The sequence below is a fragment of the Carassius auratus genome, chromosome 29, assembly GCF_003368295.1.
Source record: "Carassius auratus strain Wakin chromosome 29, ASM336829v1, whole genome shotgun sequence".
NCBI classification, from domain to species: Eukaryota; Metazoa; Chordata; class Actinopteri; order Cypriniformes; family Cyprinidae; genus Carassius; species Carassius auratus.
This window is the reverse complement of record NC_039271.1, coordinates 2,661,817-2,689,220: the sequence shown is the minus strand read 5'-3', so window position 1 is coordinate 2,689,220 and position 27,404 is coordinate 2,661,817. Positions and strand designations below refer to the sequence as shown.

The 27,404-nt window shown below is 37.2% G+C and overlaps 1 protein-coding gene across 2 annotated transcripts in view; it reads right to left on the bottom strand.

The window, feature by feature from the left end:
* LOC113047846 (exocyst complex component 4-like) overlaps positions 1–27,404 on the bottom strand; it is a 106,075-nt gene that overhangs the window by 29,754 nt on the left and 48,917 nt on the right. The window contains exon 11 of one of the 2 annotated variants that reach the window (XM_026209174.1): positions 8,501–8,720. In XM_026209174.1, coding sequence (XP_026064959.1) covers positions 8,501–8,720 — 220 coding nt within the window. Of the gene's footprint in view, positions 1–8,500; positions 8,721–24,757; positions 24,977–27,404 lie in introns of those variants that run through there. The other variant, XM_026209175.1, reaches the window with a different exon arrangement.

Sequence of the window (27,404 nt, the reverse complement as noted above, 5' to 3'; positions counted from 1 at the left end):
GAGTGATCGTTACACTGTTGTGGACTTTAGGAAAGTCTATAGCCAAATGTAAAAGTCGATTAAAATCACAGTCATTGTTTATGATGTTGGTTAGCTTTATATTAGCTACATGATCTATATTATTGAACAGATCATACATTTACAATATACTGTACAGCCATAATAAAAGCTACAGTGAGTGACCAGAGAAATATCATACTGAAAGCTGCAATATTTGGTCTCCCTCTCCCGATCTAATTTGTGAAGCTCAATATTTCCCAGTAAACAAAGTCTCTAAGCTCCATTATTCAAGTAACAAATGCCCCAGCGCTCTGCGGCACATGTCTAATTCTCCTCATTTAACACACTCATTCGTCTTAGCCCCAGAAATCATTAAAAAGTAATCAAGCTCCAGAGAGAGAGAGGAAAATAGATTTGAAGGATGGACAGAATCCTCACAAGTAAAACAGATAGACAGACGGCAAGAGCTTTTGAGAAAAATCAAACCAGCAGAGGTTCTCTTGTCTCATCGCAAGCAAAATCCTTCCTTTCAACTTAAATGTCACACTGTGCCATGGGAGGTTTAAGATCTGTCGAGGAAAATTTCCGCGTCTCCTGACCCATTCTTACTCCGCTCACACTACAGAACACCTTTGAAATCATTTTGGAGTGCATCCAGCCTGGCCAGCCTTGATTACAGTCCTGCTTCTTTGTACGGAGGTGTTTAAAACGAGCAGAGCTGCTGGAGGGAGTGTTTACTAATGGCAGAAGGTTTACCGCAGTATAAATGAAGAGAGTCATAATAATGAATGCTCAGCGTGCAGTGGGACTCGAGTGGTGAGCGTCAATAAGAGGGAAACACAACACGCAGTGAAGCGGAGAGAGAACTTAACGCACATGCCTAGGGACACTCAGAGGCCTGAGTGTGTGTGTGTGTATATACAAACACATCGCACTACAGGCTCTCTCTAACAGAATGCTAAGTAGAACCGTGAGAGTTGCAGCAGAGATGCCAGAGCTCTTCCGAATAGCTGCCAATAGTATCTAAATTTCTCACAGGAAGCTTTTTCCAATTTTTGAAGATGATGAGTAGTTTCAGCTCAGCTCCTGATCAATTTAGAGACAATAGTAACAATAATGATAATAATAATAATTATTATTATAATTTTTATAGTTTTTATTTACTTACACCACTGAAGGACAAATATGTAAACTTCTTAAAATTACCCATGTTTGCCTGTCTCACTGAAATAAGTAAAATCACATGTGTATACTTTTTTATGTAAAATAATGCATTTCAATTATGTTACAACTGTATTTGAAGTCAAAGTTGAACACAGTCAGTGATCAGGCTTCAAATAACTATATGCAAGTCAAACATCTGAGATATCTAGAACATCTAGAACCTGAGTCACGTCATTGAAGAATCTGTGCTTAAAGCTGCTTTACACCAGCATCAGAGTTACTTTAATGAGAACATTTCCACTGTCTCATTGACTAGATACTTTTAATTGAGTAAAAATGTTTTATTGGAGTAAAAACTTCTCAGTGTTTCTGCATCCCTGCAGAGGTGTCTGTACAGTTAACAATTATTTAATGCTATTTTTGTGTTAAATGAGAAAGTATTAAGTGGACATCATAGGTTCATCTCCATTGCTTTTCCAATTTTTAAATTGTATTAAAATCCATACATTTTCTAGGCCTGGAAATCATAAAGTAAACACTTCCGGTTTTCCATGAACGTGAGAACTCCGATTCCTATTGAGAATGGATGACAAGCTGGTGGACAGATGTTGAGATGAGGCTGTGTGTGTTTGGAGGAGGTTCACGGGCCATGGGTTTTCTACATTAATCCAGTTCTGACCCCATTGCACAGAGTTCAGAGCATTTAACCTGAACCGTTCCGGCACTTCAATTACACCACAACACACACACACCTACCTGCACCAGCCCATTCCAGCAACCCATACATTTCTACATGGTGTGCATACATACACACAAACATGATATTTGCAGAATTCATAGTAAATTAATGTGGTAGAACAATTTCTTGTGGTATCAGAAGTGTGACAACACATGCAGAAACACACCAGCCTCCAGGGTAAAGGAGTGTAATGCATAAGAAGGGCAGCGGTGCGACAGTTCATTCATCACTGTCAGTGTGACCGTACACCACTGAGACCCACAGACATGCACACACGTGCCAACATGACCCTGCCACTCAACCGCAACACAGCCACTACTCAACTCTGGGGACAGATGGAGGATTTCGCTTCTGCATGTGTGTGTAATGCCTTGTTTAAAGGGTTAGTTCACACAAAAAGAAAATCCTGTCACTATTTATTCAATCACACATCATTCCAATTGATATGCCTTTCTTTCCTCATTGGAGAACCAAAGGCAGGATGTTTACGTTGCTTTTTTTCCACAAGACAATGAAAGTGAAATCTGACTGGGACTATGAAGTTCATAATTCAAACAATAGCTATATGTATTAAAATAATTAACATATTTAAATATGTGAGCTATAGTAGGGCTTAATAATAAGGGGAAGAAACTGCATTTATAACATTTTATTTGATTAACTTTTATTTAACCTGTTAAATGTCACCCTGTCCCGTATACGGGACGCCTACGTTGACTATACTATATTACAATCAAATCTAATCTAATCTTGACAAACTATATATCGTTGGAAAGGTCTAAGTCTCCCAAATATATATTTTACCAATATTTTTGTTAAAAATTATGTAGGAAAAGTAATAGATGAATTTATGAAAAGAGTGCACCCTCAGAAATCAACATTACAAAAGGAGCTTTTACCTGTGTTTAAAAAAAAAGACTTCCTCGTTGCCTTTTTCTCTATCACATTTTAGAAATCATCAGAAGTTATATATCACTTGAAAACATCAAATCTCAAAATTCATCCTTCAAAACCCATTTTAAAATCAGACATTCCATTACCATGTAAATGGCACATCAAAATCATGTTACAAAATGTTTTCAGTCATGAATTATAAAAATTTAGGTTTGTATCATGCACATTCAAGTCTATCTTCAAAAACGTGAGTGACAGTTAACAGGTTAATCAAGTATTACATTTTGTAATATTTATAATTTGTAATATTTATATTTAACAATAATATTATTATTACATTTGTATTATTATTTATTATCATTAAATAATTTATTATTATTATTATTTTTTAAATAGGAAAAGTCCTTTTTAAGTCATCACTTTTCATTTCTATTACCCTCTTTCCAGCCTCTTATTATGGCTCTCAGCATTCTGCGTCTGACATCGTTTAAGTCTGACAGGATGAAGTGCAGGCCAAACACACAAACTCAAACCACAAACATGCATGACGTGTGTAACAACTAAATGTAAGCCTGTCATTTGTTCTAAAGTGAGGTGTGTGAGTGACAGGCTCGACCAGCGAAGAAAACCAAGTGGCATAATAGCACCTGAACCGCACTTCCTGCTGTAAATCCGCTGGCAAAAGGATTAAGCACGTTTTATTAGAAATGATTTAAATAAAGGCACACCGGCTCTCCATCTCTGGACGAGAACTCATTACTGAACAAATGAATTCAGCAGTGTTCGATCCAAATGTAAATCCACGTTCAAAACAGCTGAGGTCCAATCTAAGGGCATAAACAAATGTGCGTTTATGGGCGTGTACATGTATACTAGCTTAATTTGAAGCTTCTTATCAAATCAAGGGTGAATTTGGGCCAAAATACCATCGATTTTGAGTTACGGCCTATAAAGTTCCAACCTTGGACCTCCAAACTTCACTTAATTCACTCTTTCTTTCTTTTCCAGTGCTCTTCAAAGTCTTACTTCAGCATAATAATACAGGCCCACACATAAATCCATCATAAATGTAGCAGCTCTGAGATTTTTTATGTTTATTCTACACCCCTAAAATAGAGCCATATGGAGCTAATGGTGCAGAGAGGGGAAAAAACAGAAGGCAATGATATACACATTATCATTATGGAGCGGATGTTTCTGTAAACATATGCCCGCACACTCCCTGCAGAAAAACCCCAATGCACTGGGAATATACTAAAATGACTTAAAAAAGCAGTGCTCCTCAAATTCAGCTCAGGTTAGGCTAAAATCCAGAACTTGGTCTGCTTTGATGCACCAGGACTGACAGTATATTTGGCCACTTTTCGCTTGTTTTAGCTCCACATGTAGAGATTAGCTTCAGTTCTTCAGTGCTAAAACAGGAGGAGGTGACGATGCCCTAAAGGACATAAGAAAGAGTGCAAACTGCATCACTGTCAGCTGAAGCTTAATAAATTCCATCAGTTGAACTGAAAGGACTGCGGTCTTTTGAAGTAATAACATGAATTTGCCACATAAATCTAGATCAGGTCTTGAGTCGGCTGACCAATGCATTCAAATGGAGGTCCTCACACCGCAGGTTGTGAAAAGAGGTTAGAAGGGGTCATGAAAATGATTTATTGTCATCAGTGAAAACGCTAAATTATTCTATGGCTTCCGATGTTCAAATTTCCTGTAACTTTGTAAAAAAGAAAATGTTGCTTGACGGGCAATGAAGCCATCAGTGACACAGGCGTTCTCCATTTACAAGCACTATATGCATGTGACCTGTGAGAGTCCTTCTGTATCAGTTTTAAAAGCTTCCCCTATCCCATTCCATCTTTAAAATAAAATATGGAAATAAATTCCAGATGGAATGTAAAAAAGTCAGCTCAAGTGGTAGAGCATTGCGTAATCAAGCACAAGGTTGGGGGTTTGATTCCCCGGGAACACATGTTAGGTAAAAATTTAAAGCCTGAATGCACTGTTAGTCACTTTGGATAAAAGCGTCTGCTAAATGCATACATTTAATTTAATTAAATTTTTTTATTTAATTACCGGCCATTATTTTGATTCTAGCGCCTCTGTACAGAGAAGAGTACAGAGAGCTAAAAAAAAGTCACTCAAACCTGTCTGTTTTTGTTTCTGCGGTGATGAGAAGTCCCTAATAAAGGCCCACACTGTCTGTGTGCCACACCGAGCTGAGCTCCGCTAATGGAGCCGAGCACTACAGGATGCCAATCAACAGAAAACTCACACACACACACACAGACCAAATACACACCCCCACACAACACAGACCCTACAAACAAAAAGGTCACCCTCATTAGTTCAACTCTAGACTGATGTGTAGGGCTGTGTGTGTGTTGACGGTGAATACAGTGCGATTAAAAAGGTCAGCTTCATTAGCAAAGCGCTGGTGGCAGCTCAAGTCCACGTTTCACAACGGCACAGACAGACAGTAAATCACGTCGCTAAAAACAGACTCGTGAATAAAACACATCCTGGAATATTCTGACAACATTATAGCTGTAACCATGAATTCCTGCCTTAAATATCTATACTAAGACCTCCTTTGACTGAAAAGACTTTCTGGATTTAATTCTGGATATCTGTAGATTCTGGGAAAACAACGGCCCTAAAATTTCAGAATAGGAATAATGTCAAAACTTTTAAGGATTTTTAGGTTACATTTACAGTACGAATGTTTATAATTACAAGGTTATTTTAATATTATTTATATAAATATATTTGCATATTATTAAAGTATTTATTCTCTACTAGTATTTAACAGCTATAATAACAACTAATAAAATGTTTCTTTTTATATTTCCAGTGTTCATTTTAATTGTTTATGCTTTAAAAGTTTATTTGTGTGTTTTTGTCATTTTAATTCATGTTTTTTTATATTTCTATTTAGCTTTAATTTGATTTTACTTCAGCTTTAGTTTTCAACCTAGACTTATTTCAGTTAGTTGCCAAGGTAACATTCTGAATTTTCATTTAAGTTTTGACATTTTTCATCTTTATATTTACATATGATTTTATCTCATTTCAATAATTGTTTATAGTTTTATTTAACCATAACAATACTGATAATTACAAAACATAATTCTCAGCATGCACGACTTATATGAACAGTATCAAACATCAAATATCTTTTTCAATACTTTGGCAATTTTCCACCAACATCAGCTAAAATAAAGTGTGCGAGTACAAGCATTTTTGTAAGGGGTGTCCGGACACGTGGACCCTGTAAACAGCAGCGTAGATCCTGTGCTGGGGAAGATTAATAGAGCCAATCTCCAAACAAGCTGCACAGTGACCCCCTCAAAACATTTCTAATGAAATGAATCAATCAGTGGGCCCCAGACCTGCAGATAGGATCAGTGGAACAGAACAGCAAAGAGAAAGAACCGGAGAGGAGGCAGAGCATGGATAGCCAGGCCTTCTGATATCACTGGTCTTGTTGTCATACGAAACCGAGTGAGGACAGCCAACTCGAGCTTCTGGCACTGGAGTGCTGATAGCAGGGGCTGTTTATATTTGAGCGAGTCTTGTGCTTGAAAGTGCAACCAGTAATGCTAATGCAGTAACACTTCCCTCTGCAAGACAACTCTAATCTGTGCCAAGAAACCATTCTCATTACAACACAGGAAAAACATTTTGACAGTTTTTTAATTACGTTTAATAATTAAAAAAAATGTCTGCTCTCAATTAAGAAAAACAACCTTTTTCCAAATAATCAGTAAATAGTCGTCTATTTTTAATTGTAAGCAAATTAAAGCTTGTGATTAATATACAGAAAATACAAACTTTTAAATGTTGATCTACTTTGAAGTTCATTTTTTCAACATCGCAAACATAAAAAAAAGTGTTTCCAAAATGGTGATGAAATTAGCTGAAAAACATGCTTTTTTGTATTATAAATATGTGTGTGTGTGTGTGTGTGTGTGTGTACAGGAAGAAAACAATATGACAAAAAGTTGATACGCTGTAAAAATGCTGACAACAGCAGACAGAAAATCTGTCCTGAGAGTTCTTCCTGAGTAGTACTGCAAGTAAATGGGAGTGGGTGTTTATGTGTGTGTGTGTGTGTTAACATGGTTCCTGATGGCAAAGAGCAGTATATTTAATGTTGTGAAAATAAAGGAAAAGCCCCATTCCCCACGGATCAATGCTCCACTTTTTGAGTTTTCCATATATTTTGTTGTCTACTCACCAAAGCCAAATCTTACCCACATTTGGTGCTTGGCAAATGCCGATGGATGTGAAGCAAATGCTTTCTGAATGCAGTGCTGAACTTCCTTCCTCTGCGAAGTTCAAAATCAACAGGCACTTTGCAAAGTCTGTGCACAAATGAGAACACAAACAACTTCCCGTACTACTACAGTTCCTCATGAAGGGCTTTATTAAACTGCGTCTGAAGAGCAAGATCTCTCGTTCCTTCAGCGCGTCTCTGTAACACACACAGACAATGACCCAGGAAACGGTTCTACAGCAGGGATGGGATGGGACGTGCCACATGAGCTATCAAGAGCAAAGCTGCGGCACCTTTGATTGAAGGTAATTAAAAAGAAAAAAATCCCAAACAAAAGGGCATTATATGGAGCTCCCGCTATCCAGAGAGTCGCTCATTAGCCCAGCAGGGTAATTAGCAAGATGCCGCAGTCCTCATTAAGGAGAAGTCATAATCATAAACAAATGGCTGTGAGCTTTTGGTGCCTTCCCCTCTGTAATGGACCGCCACTGTTCTCCAAATGAAAGCAATGCTAAGATGTAAACATAAGAATGCACAACTTGGAGAGACTTGAGATGACAGGTCTCAGTTTAGAGAGTAATCGGGCCCATAACGGCTCTGATCTGAGTTATAACAGAGCGCCAAACTAATCACACTCAGCACGAGTGCATTCTTGCTCTCATATATTTGCAAAGGGAGCTTCTCATGAGTGTAATTGACCAGATCATGGATTCAGAGAGCAGGAAGACATTGAAATAACTCACAATTGCACATGAATACACTCAGGAACAAACAAAAGCATGCAGCTAAACATTAAAAGACAATATCTTTTAGACAGCTTCTTTAAGGCTGTACAAAATATCATTGAACATAACATAATCCTATATTTTTTAAAAATATTCTGTAAGGAGTGTTTAAACTACAACAGGAAGCGAATACTAGAAAGGTGAGAGGAGAGACAGCACTCATTCTCTTAGATGATGAACTTAGTTGATGAGCACATTCTGTGTACTCCATGGCAATAAAAGTGTTGCACTTCCTTTGCCGCCAGGACGCAACCCTGGGAGAGATGGACAGCTGGCAGCTGGTCACCATGGTGCCCCGCTGTGTGTTATATAAACTCCACTTAACTGCTGATTCCAGGTCAGCCAGGATCAAACACAATTTCAGCTCCAATTATGATGTAGGGTGATATGGGTGTATGTGGGCTACAGGGAGAGTGAAGGAGAAGAGACGGGAAGAGAAGAAAATAACCTTCCCCCTCTGTGTAAGTCAGATGAGAAAACAATCAGGCTATAGGCAAATACTGTTTAGCAGTCTAATAAACGCATCGACTAATAAAAGAGAAGTAGAGTGTGAAGAATCAAGGGAGAAAAAGAAGGCGGTTTTATTTTTGTGTGAGTGTGTACTTATTAAATCCCAAGAAGTTTCTTAAAACAAGATACCTGTAGAAGAGGTCTTTGAACTCCCAGGTTTTTCATGGTGTCAGCGCTGGCCAGGATCTTGAGCGGGTCAGATACTTTGGTCACAGCCTCAATCTCCTTATTGGTCTCGGTGCGGACCTGGCTGAGGAACAGGTCGTTGATGTAGTAGGTTAGGAAGGTGCGGAGCTGACACTGCTTGGCCTGAGCTGGACCCATACGGGACTCGATCTCCTGAATGAACCTGGTGGCACGCAGAAGACAAAGCATTTTCATTCAATTACAAAAACGACATCTATGTAAGGTTTGACTAAGTTTGTAGATGTCAGAGCTGGGGCTTAGTGGTTAGAACATTTTGCAGTGGTGCTGATATGGAAAATGTGGGTTTGAATCCAACCTGTATTGTATTGTCTGGCATCTCTACACTATTGATTAACTTTGCATTTAATTTAGAAATTAAATAAATAGGTTCTTATTACAAATTATATTATTATTATTATTATATACAGTGGCAATTTGTATTTGTACATTAAAATAATTTAATATAATTTTTGTGTCAACAACAACAACAATTTTCTGTTCAAGGTTAAAATATTAATTTTGAATCACAGATATTCAGAGTGGCCTCAAACTTGGAATACACACTCAAAAGCACCATTTCTGGCTTTTAAGCACTGCACATGCACCATGTGTGTCAGAGGGAACAAGACAGGTGTTGAGCAGGGATGGGTTGATGCGTACGGAGAGACAGAAGCTCATAGATCAGCAGGAACGCTGATTTATCACTACAAGACTTCAGCTGCACAACCCCCTGACTCTAAACACCTCCCTCAACACTACACAGCCAATTAGTCAACCCAGCAGAGGGGAGCCCATCCACACATGTGCACGTGAATGCGTGTTTGTGTGAGTGTGTGTGTGTGTGAGAGAGAGAGAAATTAACAGAAAACATGGGAAAGCCATCAGTAAGCAACAACTGTACATGGAATTTAGTAAAACACTGCCATTACAAACTTAAAAACCAAAATGCCAATGGCCCCTGTGGCCATTAATTTTCTCACTATGTTTCTTTATAAAACACTGATCCATGTGGGTTAATGGCTAATATTAAAGATTTTTAATTTAATGTATTAACTGATTTTGGATATTTAATTCTGTATGCTCACTTCTCCAATATGCAGTCTTTTACATTAAGATTTCCTTTTTTTAATGTCATATCACAGTGATACTCACAGTATTAAGTATGCACAATATATCAATGCAATATTGGTTATCGGCCGATATTAATAATTTCTTATGTATCCACATCAGCCGATATTGGACACATTTGGATTACCTTTGCATTCATCTAACACTCAAAGTTCATATTTAAAAAACATTAATAATTTAATAATATTTGTTTTTAATACGGTATACACTATTATTGGTAAATACAATTTAAATTTAGCTAAATACAAGCATTTTAAAATATTTATTTTAGTTTTGAAGATTTATTTTTTATTATTTAGAGAATTTTTTTATAAAAGAATAGAAACAATAGTAATTTATTGTTGTAGGTGATAGCATGAAATAATTATATTTAATCATATATTTATCGGTATTGGCCAGAACCTTAATTGGTGCATGCCTAATCAGTACAACAATTAATCAGCACCAATGACCATTTAGTCAAGCTTAAAATTTAAAAATGAGGAACTATAAACTTCCAGAAAGAAGATTTGGGACAAATTGTATCGTGTAATTGAACTGTCCCAGTTTCAATTTCTACTGTGAATCACATAATTCTGCAGCTGGGACTGTATATGAAATATGGCAAGGCTTCTCAGGACCCCCTTGAATAATTTGGCGTGGCTTCAAACTACAGAAAGATAATAGCTCAATCTCCACTTCATTATGTCACCAATATAAATGTCCTCTATAAGAATTATTCACACCAGATGGTGTCTCTTACTTTTGCTCTCACTCATATAATAGACACACAGCAACCCGTGCACACAGTGACACACAAACACATATGTTAATATTTCATTCCATAAGTCTGTCTGATCACTGGTCTTATGAGGTAAATGTAAGGTGACAGCTGCCATAAAGGCTCGTTGGCTCTCTCAGATAATCAAGTTTTACGTCGTCCAAATTCAGAGGAGAAAAATGTGTCAGGGACATCGTGAGCGTGACCACATTGACCGTCATGGCAGAAGTGTGTGTTAAAGGAAGACCCACAGAACAGCCTTCGAAAAAAAAGCCAATTAACTGCATGAAAAAACAAGAAAGGTTGACTGTTGCCAAAAGATATTCCATATTGTCCATTTTTTATTTATTGTCACGTTTGCAATCTTAGTTGTCGTCCGGAGGCCTGCTTAAGTGCTAATCAAATAAAATCGCAGAAAAACTTAAAATTGTTCATGCTACTGGGCAAGTAGTGTTTGATCTATATGCATGCTGCATTAGGAAGGCATGGAGAAGCAGGACACTTCTCTCTGCAGTTGCATATGATGTGTGAACAGCATGTGAGTGTAACCAGGCTTGACTGTGCTAAGAGATGTTAGAAAATGGAGGAAGAGGATGGAAAAGAGAAAGAGGACAGTTCCCAACTCGATTCTGTCCTCCCATTGTTGCCTGGGTTCAACAGATGCCCTGCTGAGAACAGCCACTATGACAACAGTAGAAGAATCCATAAATGCCACATTCTCATTGCTCATTAGTAGTTAACATAATAAATACCTAAACTACATTTTCACTGAGTATGACAAACTGCAGACGATAGACCATCTATAGATCAGAGAAGCCATTCATTACCAATAGAGAGTCACACAGGACTGCGTGGAGATCAGATTCTACATGGATTTCTGGATACGATTTCACCATTACAATATATAATGATTGCGAATTGAAACAGTAGTATCCAAAGGTCGCAGACAGCGAAAAGACAACTGCTATGTGACTACACCGTAACACACGTTGTTGTGTTTACGAGTAAGCATCGGGTGGAAAATATGATGTGAGATCAGAGAAGGATCAGCCACTAAAGTGAGCCCCCCTCAGAGCAGGATAGATGTCTGTAAGAATAACTCACAGATATTAAGGGGATTATGGCATGTAATCAGAGCTGGCCTTCTTTATGTTCTTCACTGAAATACAATTACTGCTGTTTGATCTGGACATAACCGTTCACTGACCGATGATCTTAATCCATCCAGAGGAGAACAGAATTGAAACACTATCAACATCTGATGAGGGTCCAGACAATTAGGAAAAATGATTATAACTCTACTGTTAACAAACAGAGGTTTTAGCCTGTGCATGGTCACAAGATTTATTATTTCCATGTCTCACTCTCCCAATTAGGGATATGAATAAATTCTAACCTCAGTGTTTATCATAGATGAGCATATTTGGGACCATTTTGTAAGCATAACCATCCTACTGTAGCAAATGCATCCCACTGCGATAAAAAAACAAAAAAAAATTCCGAACACTTTAGCTGTTGCATAGCAACACAATAGTAACCCTCCATAACATCCTAGCAATGACAACTAAACTACCAAAAAATAATAATATAATAATAATGGCCACTGGTCTCTACTGCAGTGTTTGGATGAATTCACTGGCTGAAGCAATAGAATGTGATTCCTCTAGATTGAAGCCCTCATCCTGTAGACTCTCTCACAGACGAGAAACATTGCACATGCACTGAGTTCCCAGTTTATTAGCACCGACTGCCTCTGATTGCACTCAACAGCATCTAATTAACTGTCATTAGATAGCAGAAGTCTGTGCCCAAGGCCTTCGCTGGATTATTGTGCGCAGAGTGCCATGCCTGTGAATACACACACACACATACACTGAAAATGGTATGTCAACAACAACTTGTACTTCTCATCTCCAAACCAATTACAAGCCCAGTAATTAAACCATTCTTGTAGTATGTATCTGCGTATTATTGATGATTATTGAACAAAAAGGTGAAGCATAGTGTATATTCTGCTACAACTGGAGCAATTCAAGCTTGAAGTAACACAAGAATTCATGAATTCAGAAAATCGCTATTGCATTTAAAGCTAATCGGAGTGCAACAGAACAGAACAAAATGCAGGGGCCTTGAAATGCATTTTGGTTGTAAAATTGTTGAACTTGAAAAAAGGTCCATCTAATGTAAATATACATTAAAAAAAATGAATAAATCAAAAACACTAACTCGATCGCAGAAATCTATTGCGGTGGACTGCATGCCATTATTAAGTCTACAGTATATTCAATCATATAGACCAAAAACAAACAATATATTAGCAATATATTGACTTCAAGTGTTTTTCCTCAGTAAATATATTTTTTTAGCAAATTTGTACGATTAATTAACTCAGTCAATAAAGACAACCTTTCCATATTTAATGGGTACTTTTACCTTGTCATATTATAACAAGTAGAGGATATTCACCACATGGACAATGAGAAGTCACCTTTCAATGATCATAAAAAATAATGCTGTGTGGGCAGATTTTATGGAATCTATAGACCATAATTCATTTATTTAAACATAATATTGCTTCAAAAGCAGGTTTTAAACGGCTGAAGCCTAATCTCAGTTACAAAGCCAATAATGTATCAGACAAAAAAAGAGAGGGTTGCATTCTGTAGGTCTCACATGGTTAAATCTATGTAAAGAGCAAACCCCTGGCATACTCAAATGAACCACTCGATGGCAGTATGTCAGTTCTCCGTGTACATACCTGTGCAGTCAGTTCTTCGGCAACCTTAATGAAGGGAAACTGTCTTTAGAAAGCATTAAGATTCCATTTATTGGGTTCCTACAAAGACACCGTGAGATAAATGAATACATCTAACCCATACATACACTAACATGCTCTGAGACCTCCTGTCTGCTGCAGATCTTACACACATGTGCACACACACACATGCTGTCTCACCAAAGGTAGAGAGATGGGTGTAAGACAGAAATGACTTATTATAAAGGAAAGGACCGGCACGTTAATTAAAACCCATGGAGGCAGAAATCAGAGAGCGAATGCGATGCGATACATTGCCAGAGTTGCAAAGTAGTTCACGTTCCTTTCTCCTGCTCTGTCTCTCAAATTGCCTCTTCTTTATTATTTCCAAAAACAAAAGTTGCAAACCAAAGAGAGCCGTTTGTAATGAGCTGCAATGCTAGTGGAAATTCTGAAATATTGTTTAGGGCCGATCCAGAGGGAAAGCAGTGTTTTAGGCCAATTAAACTAGGTGAAATCTATCACATGAAGACGACCAGGGGCTTGGATTCCCGCAGTCAACAGGAAATGAGATCGGCTCGTTTGGCTGACATATCCCCATGGTGAAAAATCACCCTTCCTGATTCACTTTCACGTTCTTTGCTTTGCCTTTTTGCCCATTTCTCTGTATCCCCCCCACCTCCCAGAGTCTTTCTCATTCTCTGTGCTCTGTTTCTGCACATACACTTGCAGGGAAAAGGGTATGTGAGGCTTTGACCTCAAGAAAGCAGTTTAGACCCGAAATCTCAAGAACACTGAAATAGTTTTGTAAACGGAAATGGTGCCAAAATTTTCTCCTGACCGTTGTCAGATCTGCAATTACAAGAAACGTTTAGCTGAGGTTATTGGAACGTTATCGAGAGGTCAAAATGGAAATTCTGCCAGCATTTACCCACCCACGTCGTACAACCTGTATGACTTTCTTTCTTCTGCAGAAAAATATGATACAATGTCAATGGGGACCAATATTAGACTACAGTTTAAAACATATTTTGTGTTCTGACAAAAAAAAATGGTTTTTGGAAGAACCCACCTTGCACTGTGAACTGGTATTTGCTTAAGCAGACTGCTCCCTAATGTTGATGGTGACAATCAGAGAAAAGTATGTGAACCCCACTGGATGCCACACTACATTATTCCACCTCCAAAGCTTAATGATGCTTTTACAAACACACTTCACTGCCTCCCCAAGCAGCACACTGCACATCTGGACTGGATAATAACCTGTCAGTCTTTTCTCCTCTGAAAGCATTTGTTTTCAGACGGCTGTTATTACTCTGCATGGTGTAAACGAGGAAGGAAACTCTGCAAATTGAGCCATTAGAGCAAAACTGGGAGTGGCCTGCGTTTAACGGGAGCCTGCATGGGCAAAGGCATCACGCACAAGGTGATAACAGCATGTGTGTGTGTGTGTAGAAGCCAGAAAAGGGGAGGGCAGGCAAGTGATTGTGTGGTTAAAAGGGTGAGAAGTGTTGATTGACACACTACCAGCTTAACAATTCAACCCCCTCTTGGGATCGGGTCTAATCAAGCTCCCTTTCAGGCCACAAAATAGCCGAATCACTAGGGCCCATTTAAACTTCCCTCTTAATAGAAGTTTCGACTGTTCACTAAATAGTAAAGAGGGGGTTCTGGAGCTTTATATAGCCAATAGTGCGGGCGGGTCATCATTGTATCCTTATGGGCGAAAGGGATTCCAAGCACTTTAGAGCTCCTTCAATTAGAACTCAGCGCCTTCTACTGAAAGAACTGTAAGTGCTCCAACGTTCTAGTTCCTTGGGGCTCTGCTGAGGAGAAGGACTTAATTAAATCACAGAGGCTTTGCCAAAGAGCACGGCCCAGGGTCAGCTTTATGATTTATGTGCCGGCCGTGAAAAACAGTGAAGGCTGGTCCTCTGAGCCGACAGTAGAGACCGTACAAACACGTGAAGTCAAGAAATGATCTCTGCAGAGCATCATCTGAACTTTAGAAAGTCTGTGCTCAGTAACACTTCATCTGGTGTTGGTGTACAAACACTGGATTTTGGCAGGAAGTAGTTAACACTCTTTTACAGCCCAAATAATGCCCTCTAATGACATCCGCTCTTCTGCATTAGCGCACATTACAGAGAACTACAGGCAGCAATAAGTACAGTATGTTTATATATAAGCTACAGTACAGAGGTTTCCAGCTACAGACAAAATGTGATGCACCCCAAAAAAAGGCATACATTCAGATTTGAAACAACATGATTTCTTACTTGATTCCTTTCATGGCTCCTAACTGAAGAATAAAAAGTATAGAGCCACTGGTTTCAAAAAATGTAAAATTTTGCAAATAAAATGCATAGCTTGTATATTAGAGAATCGGAAGGTGTTTGGATCCCATTAGATACAGAAAAAATACACATTATACATTTCCCATTTCCTTTAAAGACATCTTTTTTTCTTTTTACCAATTATTATTCCTAATTTTTCCTTCTACTTTCTCTTGCCTCAGTTTTTTCTTTGTGATAATACCCATCACCAATGCATAACAAAAATTATAATAAGAGTTAGAACAATAACCACTATATACCTAAACACTTTTTCATATGAAAAATGTATATAATCCTAATAAGCAATTCAAATAATATTAAAACTAATTATAGTATTAAATTAAAAGGGAGGTCAAATTATATAAAGGTAATTAGTATATGTATTCCTTTATTTTATAATTTATACTTCGATTTTAAATGCACCCATATCTTTCAAAACTCTTACTCTTAATTTCATATGTAATCCTCTCCATAGTGTACTTTAGAGAGTAAATCTTACCAATCATTTAAAACGAGGGATTCTTGCCTTCTCCAAAATAATGTTATTGTATTTAAAGCTTTAATTCTCAATATTAAATAAATAGAACTCATCTTTACTAAGTAGTGTAGGTCCTATACCCAAAACTTTATTTTGTATCTTTATTATATTAGTTTTTTTTTTATTTCTTCTATTACCTGAATTACTTCTGTCCAAAATTCTTTTATTATTTTCTAAGTATAAAATATATGAGCATAATGGGCTTTAAGTTCAACGCAGTTTCTCCAATATGCTGAATAAAAGTGATTATATTTGGAAGATATTTCTGGTGTTATAAAATACCACATATTAATTTTCCAAGCCACTGTAAAAAGTGCTACACCCACACAGTAGGTTTTACATATTTTAAATAGTTGTAATCTAGTTTATTTTATTTGTTTTATACTGAAAAAGTATAAATATACTTCCTCTTTACTTAAAATATATCACTTTTTATATAACAATATATTTTAAATAAAACAATTGCAATTTATTTGGGTAGCTTTTTGTATGAGTTTGTTGTGTACAAGAAATGTTATAAAAGTGAGTTGACATACACAATTTATTTGAGCAGCTGTCGATGTGGCATGTGTGTTCATCAAACTTAAATATTTGAAAAAAAAATAAAAATAATAATAAGTTGGCATTATCCCTTTTTAACTGGCGGGGACTTTCCCAGGCAGATGCTTCCTCGGCACTTCAACTGTTAGCATGCTGCAGCGGATCTAAATTTCATAGACTGATTAACACGGTAAGTTGTGCAAGTTTTGCCGATTTATTGGTGATGTAAAGTCACGCGAAATCGTTTACTCAACTAGGGAGCTAAAGTAAGATTTGCAAATTGTACTGTATAGCTAACTTAGCTATCCTGCACACATGGCAAGCTAAGTTGGCTGCACAGGTCTTGTAGGCAACGATCAGCAGACAACAGCAGTTGAGGCCGTGTTGTTAATATGAAATTAAATAAGTGCTTTAGTCATGCCTATTATATTTTATGCCTATTATATTTCTATTATATGCCTATTATATTTTTGACTACTTTGGCTTTAATTTGACCAATAATATCACTTTTAATCGTTAGTTAGCTTTAACTTAACCTGTTAACTGCCATTCACATTTTTGAACATAGACTTGAAAGTGCATGATCCAAACCTAGAATTCACGAGTGAAAAAAATTTGTAACATGATTTTGATGTACAATTTTCATGGTAGATGAATTTAAAATGGGTTTCAAAGGATGAATTTTGAGATTTTGTGTTTTCAAGTGATTTATAATTTCTGATGTTTTCTAAAGTGTGATAGAGAAAAAGGCAACAAAGAATACTTTTTTGACAAAGGTCAAAACTTTGATGGTTTTTGGGAGGCACTCTTGCCATAAATTAATCTATTACTTTTCCTATATTTTTTTACAAAAAATATTGGTAAAATATCTATTTAGCAGTCTTAGACCTTTCCAACAATATATACTTCTGAGATATATCAGAGGTTCTTTGTGGGATTGGACCCCATGCATCCTATTATCTTTTGTAAGCACTGTTAAAAGTGACACTAATCGGTCTTCCCATCTTTTTCTTCTTCAGTTGAATTTGTAATTGTTATTGACACAGTCTGTTTATGTAAAGTGATTTACTGTACTGCTTAGAATATAGACATTTAGATGTATTTTCTGAGGTTATTTGATTAGGTAAAATTTATTATGAACATAAAGTTCATAAAACCTAACTAAAATAAGTACAGGTTACTTGTAGCAACACATAAATAAGTTACATGTACCAAGAAAATTAGGTTTTTCTAACTGAGTAATATAGCACTCAGTTAACTCAACTTGATTTTGTTGTGTTTGAATTAAGTAATGTTACACAGTTTATTATACTTGAAAAAGGCTGCAAGTTGACTCAACTTAAAACATGCAATGCAGCCACTTAGGTATTACTTTTTACAGTGCATACTCTTGCCAATATGGAGATTGCATAGTTCTTACATTTTCTTTTAAACGTTGATTCCAATCTCCTTCTGTTATTTTATCATCTAATTAAATTTCCCATTTTGTTTTAATATTACATAAATACATATCCTCAAATTCTTTGAATATATTATTTATTCGACCTATCAAGTTATCTACTCTATTCATTTTATTAACTTTAATCATAAAACACAACAGAGGGTGAAAATCATCTAAATTTTAAATTTTAATCTCATCCTTTAAACTGGAGTCACCTGGACTTTGCAATGCTAAACACTGACCAATAAGATTTTTTCTTTTTTAATGAAACATTTCAACGCTTCTTTAAAATATATAATTCAACAAAACTCTGTTCCGAGAAGTTGTACTTTTAATTACAACTAATGGTTCCTGGTTCATTATGAATCAGACACAACCCAAAATGATTCAGTGAGGGATTCAGTTGTGAACACATAGTGCGTCAGTGATTCAGTTACTGAGTGAATCTTTTTCAAACTGCTGACTCACAGCAATTCTGAAACTGTTCTGTGAAATCTTTTCAATTGACACATTAAAAAAGAAAAGAAAACAGTCTATAAAAGACATGCGTGAAATGACATGATGGAAGCACAAAGAGTTTTCTAGACTGTCAACAAAGAATAAAATTCAAAAGATAGCTAATTTTCTTTTTTTGACACATACTGATAGGAATATGGGCTCTTTTTCTATTTCTTTCATCAATCGCAGGTGCACATATAGTAAAATAGAAACCAATCTACAAGTCAGGAAGCCATTTGTAAAATCGGAATAAAACACTAAATCATTATTTGGTTTCACACTCCATAACTCACTTTTTACAAATTCCCTCTCTCTCTATAAGGCAAAGAATCGTTCTCTCAGTAGGCATTTAAAATGGTTTGAGGTATACTGGTGGTTGATTGGATGTGAAAAGAAAACAATGAAATAAAAGGGCCGAGATGGAGGGAGAGAATCGCAGGGCTCTGAAACAAATACTGTGTTGTTTGGTCACAAGGGGGGGCAGAGGGCAGCTGCAAGATTTGGTTAAATTCAGAAGGCGCTGCTCAAAAAGCGACCTATTAAAATGGCATTTGGTGGCGTCTTCCTCGCTTTTTCCATCGGAAAGAGGCGAGTCAATCATCAAATGCGCTGTTGCCTGAGGCTAAATAATATGGTTTATATTTGGCTCAGTGAGATTCAATTGCAACTGGCGAGATCACCTCTGCTCCGAACTGTCATATATATGATTCACATTCGTGTGCAAATCGTCAGCGTGTCTGGCTTTCGCAGGTATTCAAGAGCGCAGACGTTCGCAGGCGGCTGTAGAGCGTTTGGATGAGATCAGGTGACCCTCTCCCTGGAATGCTAAGCAGTTTATCTTTGAGGGCCTGGAGATCACCTGCAGAGTGATTGTGGAATAAGGGAATAACCTTGATCGAGATTTGAACTTGCTGGGTAGTTTTTCCAAGGGTGAGGCTGTGCGATTGTCTGCGCTCTCCGCTTTATTCTAATCCAGATCAATGAGAAACACAGGCTTCCAGGAGTTGTGGCTACTGGGAACAGGAGGAAATGAAATGTGAACGTATATGGAAGGAGGAAGCAATGGTGTGTTCCAAATAATATAAGCCAGTGCTTCTGCTGGGATTAGCGAGTGGTTTGAGCGATGAAGTGTTCTGTGGAGAAAGCTATAGAAATATTATGGCAAGTGGCAGGTGGTTAACAAGCTAGGCACAAACATAACCATCAGAGCTAGCTTGTTTTATGCTTTTAATGAACATATATATATATATATATATATATATATATATATATATATATATATATATATATATATATATATATATATATATATATTTCTGTATAATTTGACTACAGAAAATGCAAATTTTGCACCAACAAATAATGACAAAAAATAAATGAATGAATAAATAATGCCATTATTAAATTTGTTTCTTAATATAAGAATAATATACATATACATATAATATACATTCTATGTTATGCATAATTCATTGGTCCATGGAGCTTTATTTATTATTTATAATAAATAAATAAATAAATACGGCTTTATCATTATTTTTTAGTTAATTTTTGGTTGACGGATAAGTGACGTGACATGACATTCAGCCAAGTATGGTGACCCATACTCAGAATTCGTGCTCTGCATTTAACCCATCCGAAGTGCACACAGTGAACACACACACACTGTGAACACAAACCCGGAGCAGTGGGCAGCCATTTATGCTGTGGCGCCCGGGGAGCAGTTGGGGGTTCGGTGCCTTGCTCAAGGGCACCTCAGTCATGGTATTGAAGGTGCACTCCCCCCACCCACAATTCCTGCCGGCCCGAGACTCGAACTCACAACCTTTCGATTGCAAGTCCGACTCTCTAACCATTATGCCACGACTTCCCCTTAAAATCAACCCATTTCCCCATTTCACATTTATGAATATCCCATTTCACTGTAAAACACGTCAAATTATAAACATCAGATGGCTTGTAAATGCCAATTTGATGTTAAATATATATAGAAAATCTTCTACAAAAGAATAAAAAATAAAAAACCTGCTCTGAAATTCTGCTACTTGCTTGTTTGCATTTATTTATTAGTTTTTTAATTGAAAGTCTATTATCTGACTGTCTTCACAGTCACTTTTCAGAGTTGATTCACTAAGAACGGCATATGAAAAGAGAATCACCCAAACTTGGGCTCTGCTGCTAATGCTTTCAGAACAAAACAAAAAAAACAAGAATCTTTAATCCTCCAACAATCAAAACAGCAGCTGAAAGAATATCTGTTGGTACAGGCAACTAATGAAATTGGACTTCTGAATACTCTTTATGACGACAAACGCTCGGATGTAGAATTAAATGAAATCTACTGGGTACACTGCAAAATGCTTTTCTTTGTTCTTTATTATGTTTTATTTTGATCTCTGAGCACCAAACAAAAAACAAAAAAAGAGGATTTTTAGTGCAAGGCATTATGGGTAGTGTGACTCTCTATAATGAGAGTCTTGCCAGTCTCTAAAATTGGCTTCCCATACGTCCGATTTCCAAAAGAGCAAGAAAATGAAAGGAGCTCACCCGAAATCTCAATACATGGCTAAATGAAAATGAAAGTCAAATATGACAGATATTGTGCTCTACAGCAACAATAGCACCGTAGAAAAGAGAGCGCATGCGAGAGAGGGAGAAAAACTGAAAGAAAAAGAACAATCTTGATCTTGTCAGTCATCTGCCTGGTTTGATTGGAAGAATCTAGCTGACTAGACTCCCGGGATCCATGTGGCCTGTAAAACAGAGACATTTGATGGCTCTTCATCAGAGAAAAGACTCCATTTCAAGCCTCGTGCACACTTTTGAACTCTTATTCTTTTCACTCAAGACCAAAGTAAGTTCTCCAGCATCTGATATGTCCCCAGCTCTCTCAATAACCATCTGTTATGGCATTTCCCCCCTGAAGAATCGCACCAGTCCTTCTCCTCTCTCTCTCTCTCTCTCTCTCTCTCTCCTATCAAACATAAAGCAGAACCCTACGGATGCCTCATACTTAGTAAATTACATTTGCAACAAGGAGGAATACATACTACAGATAAAGACTGCTGCAATGTCCTCAAATCCATTACAATCTCATATTCACACATGGCAGAAATCACATTACAACACAACTAATATCATTTCACCCAATTCGGCTACCGTGAGCGAAACAGTAACATCACATGTAATGGATTTTTTCCCTCATAGCCTGCTCTGTCTCGGATTCCGTTAGGATCTGACTTAGCTTTCCTTCCTCACTTTTCTTGAACATTCACTTGTTTTCTACATAGTATGTAAAATGTTAATCATTTGTGCATCTATTTATGCTGTGAAGAAAGAAACTAAACCCATATATGCCCTTAAACACATTCACAGCTAAAGTAGAAGGCCTACAATTCTGTTCACTCTAATCTAAATTAAAAATGAAACTAAACTTCAGTGTGTACTCTAAATTAAAACCAATCACTCACAACATGCCAAGAGTAATTAAATGCCTACAGTGAATTAGGCATATTTATTAATGTTAACAATTTTTCATGAGAATTAAACTTGCTGTTTTACAGTAATAAGAATCTAATGAGGAGTATTATTGAGAATAATGAGTGAGGAAAAAAACTCAAAAGTGAACCACCTGGAAGAATTACAATAATGACAATTTGAGCAGGAAATATATTTCACGAAAATCTTACCACAATTAACATTCCTAATAACATGTTTTATTTTCTTCATGCCAAAAAAGTTTGAGAAACAAATATCCAACGTCACTTTCTGCTAAAGTGGGGTGAGATGCCATAGATATAAAAAGAGAGATGTGCTTAGCAAGCCAGAGCAACACAAGTCACTGATGCCCTATAAAACCATTAACTGAAGAAAAAGAAAACATGATAGCAACTTACAACCGATTGCAGTAAGGCAATAAACTCCTTAATTGTTCTCTTTGGCCTCTTTTAGTGCAAAAAGTAGCAGATCTACCTTAACTAACGCTTACCAAAAGTACCATCAGAGAGGACACAGAGCCTCCCACTATAATGAAGGATGCCAAGGTGAGCTGTATCAGTGGCCCAACACAATCAGGCTGCACAGAGCAACCAGGGCTAAGCAACAGAGAATTCAGTTTAAAATGAGAAAGAAAGAGAGAGAGAGTAGCCCGAAGTAACTGCAGTAAATCTTGTTTTAAATCAAATTTCAATCCTGTGATTTCACCAGGGATTCACCAGCCAGCTTGCCCAAAGCTACATCACATTCCACTAATGCAACATTATGGCACCTAAGTCTCCAAACTCATGGATAAACACCATTTATGAAGGTCGTCAGGGAGAGATGCAAGATAGACTACCTTCAGAAAAATGATGAATTCATCAAATACCACTAGGATTGATAACTGAAATTTCCCCAGAAAATACTGTATTAAATATATTAAATTAAAATTAAATTAAATGTATGCATTTAGCAGACACTTTTATCCAAAGTGACTTACAGTGCATTCAGTTTTTACCTATCATGTATTCCCAGGGAATCGAACCCCCAACCTTGTGCTTCATACCGCAATGCTCTACCAACTGAGCTACAAGAACAAATATATGAATACATATAAATATATGTAATATGTTTCTTTACAAATATTTAATTCAATTAATGACACACACGCGCACACACACACACACACACACACACACACACACACACACACACGTTTGTTTTTGTGAAAAGTGGGGACATCCCATAGGCGTAATGGTTTTTATACTGTACAAACTGTATATTCTATGGCCCTACACCCAGCCTACACCTAACCCTAACCCTCACAGGAAACTTTGTGCATTTGTACTTTCTAAAAAAAAACTCATTCTGTATGATTTATAAGCGTTTTGAAAAATAGGGACATGGGTTATGTCCTCATAAGTCACCTTCTCCTTGTAATACCTGTGTCATACCCATGTCATTATACAGAGTTGTGTCTTGATATGTCACAAAAGCAAGAGCCCACACACACACACACACACACACACACACACATATATATATGAAATATTACATAAAACAACATAAAACATCAAATGTTTTGTTCATTACTAATACATGTGAATGCCATAAAAACAGTTTTCCTATATTGTCCATTCTTCCTAAATATTAAAATGACAAAAAGATTAATTAACGGAATTATTTTGGAATCAGCAAAAAAAAAAAAAAGTCCCAAGACTGGCGATTGATTCACACCATATCATTTTAACAGGTGAATGTTGGCAGGGATCTAAACATGAGAGCTAAGTGAGCACAACCTCCATTCCTATTTTCAGCTTCTTTAATTTGCTTTCCCCCTCTCCACAGGTCTTTCTCCTCCAGAGAGCTGGGCCTGGGATTCAGCATTCATTCTCTCATATAAAGAGCCTAATCGGGGTTTATTACCTGCTCAGCATGGCAGGCACACAGTCTGAGCCAGGAACTCTGGTTTATCATTAGAAACATCTCAATCTGCAGTTTAAAAACATAGCTCTTCACATTCAGTCCACTGCTTGAACAGGAGTTATAACCACTGGAAACATGTGAACAAGATCCGCTCTATAAACTCAAGCAGCATCAACGCTAAAACATTAAGCCTCTGTATTTAGTGCAGTGTTTTACCAGATAATATTATTGCGGCTTTGACATCTTATCCATGTACAGGAAACGTGCCTATGTTGGTCACTCAGGAAGCATACGGTTGCTGTCCAAAGAACACAGGAACAGGTCATCATCTGTAATTGTCAACTTTACACTTTGATTCTCATTTTGTTTCCCTACAGCACTTGTTGAATTATGGAAGGAGTGCAGAGTGTTTGACCCTGAGCTTAATTAATGCAGAAAGATAGATTGTCCAATCCAATAATCCAATTAAAGTTTATTAGCCACTAGACACCGTGCATCTCTCTCTCTCTTTCTCTCTGTACATATCTCAAATACATTAGTCTTACACGGTACTGCAAGGGGCCCACCAATTATTATTTAATGGTTTTAATAGGCCACGCAAACATTTTATTATGTAATAAATGGCCTTTTTGGCCATACAACAGAAGTCATTGGGGTCCAGCGTTTTGGACACTTCACTAACTCAAGACAAGCTTCTCCATTTTGACAAGCTGGTTGCTTTTTTAGGAAATCTCTAAAACGGCCAGTGTCCTTTCTGCTTTTTTCATCTTATTTTCCTCCGTGGCTCATCTTCCTTTTGGATTAAAAGAGCAGGAGAAAGAGACCGGCCCTTCTTCTGAAGCCTGACCCCAGACATGCCAAAGGATCAATCAATTAGCTCTCCACTTCAGCAATCAAACAACAGTATTATCAGGCATCAGCTCGTCGACCTGGAAAGGCTGGCGAATCAAAGGCTGCTGTGATGTAGCTGCCAGAGCTCTGTGGCTCGGCGCTAACAGAGAGTGGCACCTGCCCTCCGCTCTGGGAGGTGAAACACAAAGAGGCAGTGAGACGCACACAAACACAGGAGCACACACTTATGTGCACATATTGAGGTGTTAAGATGAAAGGTGTAGACCATACGGCTAACTAGACACCCACAATTATCTGACCTCAAAAACCCAGAGCATACATGCATACAAACAAGTCAGTGAATTACCATTTCCTCTATAGCTCTTCAAAAGCACAATGTTAATGACTAATACATTTATATATGGTCTTAATCAAGTAGGGAAGCATGCCTTTTCAGTATGCTGGTATGTTGCAATTATAACATTGGACATTAAAGGGATAGTTCACTCAAACAAAAAAATTAACTAAAAAACATGTGTAGACGAATCTTGGGTGAAGAATATAATGTAATATGTAGTGTAATTTAATGTAATATAAATAGATATCAATTATTATCATTAAATATAAAAGAATTTCGTTTCTTATAACATACTCACAACAGACTCAAACTCAAAGTTATAGATTGATAACTGGCCAAAACTATTTCTCACTTCATAATGTAAGGTTGTCAATCTCTAATACGGGTGCAAATGAGAAAGCTTTGGTTACATACAAGCTTGAGAAATTTAATAAACCCTATCAATTAACTTCAAAGAGCAAAATCAATGCAAAAGGCCCGAAACCACTCATGGCACAATTATTTGTTTAGCTTAACCTAACTAGACAACTTATTAAAGAAGAAAGCATGCTTGCCTGAAACTCACAAATACATCTCTGCCACTACCTAATTCTAAATGAATACAAAACACAAATTCAAAGTCAAAACAAGGGGAGGGGAAATGATAACAGCTGTAATCAAAAGGCAGAAAGTTACAAAAAGGAGCAAAAAAGTCAGAAAATGTGTGGGGAAATGATTAATAACCCAAGGATTCCATAATCCTGTGAGAACTGGGTCACCTCTGCACTTCAACTTGGCCAAACCACAGAGAAGTCAAGGTCAAAGGTCACAGGCGAACGCCACAGAGAAAAACAAGGTGAGAGTGACATTCGACCCTGCCACAGATCTTGCAAATCCACTCCAAGCCCTCCTCTATAATTCATAAAGTTCCCACCTGGAGCATAGTCCAGCCACTGGAGGCTAAAATCTAATTGACAGAGGTGAGAGAAACCGGTTTTGTTATTATAGTGAGAAGACATTGTGTCTGATTGAACACAACAGTGAGCGCCATTATTAATGGGGAGCTGTCCAGCGGCGCACTGACAGTAGTTTTGCTTGACAACAGGAGGGATAGCAGTGTCCTGCTGGGGTCAAAGGTCATTGGTAACAGTGGGGGTGGGGGTATGGGCACTGTATTTATATGATACACATTGGTCATTACTGTATCCGAGTGCCGGGCCTGAGAGAGACAGAGAGAGAGAGTGAAGAGGCATGTTTAATGCATGGCCAGGTGTGTGCAGCTAGCCGAGGCTATTCCGGGCCGCAGTGATGACTATCACTGCATTTGAGCGGCCACTGGGCAGCATTAATCTTTAATAACACACATATGAGGATTCATGAGCTGCCTAAGATCGTCAAGACACTGGTCCTTATTCTTTTCGGTCCGCGTGTGTGTGTATGACAACTGGTCGGCTGTTGACTGATGAAGTAAGAATTTGGGGGTGTCATCCCAACTCTGTGGGGAAAAGGCAGACAAAAGTATGTGTGTATATATAGCACTTAATACTGTATATATATATATATATATATATATATATATATATATATATATATATATATATATATATATATATATATAAAATGCTCACTCTACTGGTCATCTTCAGCGCGCGCAGCTCTAAACAGAAATGCAGAACATTAATAACTACTGTAAAAATTGTGAATTGTTAGGGTTTCGCTAACGTTTAGTGTTAACTATCTTTTAATCAAAACATAAAAACATTATTTACCCCATTTGTATCTGCGAGGCATTTGTTACACATTTTCCCTGTGTGTTAACATCAGTAATTATGACTGTCGATTGTCTGACTTGCCCCGCCCCCAAACACATGATTCGACTATTAGTCCAATATCAGCAAGATTCGAAAATTCCGATTCGACTATGAAAATCCTTAGTCGGGGCACCCCTAATATATACACACATAAAAGTCTATGAACACATTGGAGTTTTATGAATTTAAAGCTTGCTTTGATTTAATTCTTTTAAAGTAAAACAACAACAACAACAACAACAACAACAACAACAAAAAGCTAACAAAACACACAAAATAAAAACTAATAAATTCTACACAATTCTTTTCACAATTTCAATTTAATGTATTTTAAAAATTAAAAAGTGCAAAAAAGCAGCATTGTTAGTAGTAGTCTATATGATGTTTTGAATCCCATTGTATGTTTGTATGCTACCGTCCTTGCATTTCTATTCCAGCCATCCATTCCTCACCTTGACAACGGCTCTCT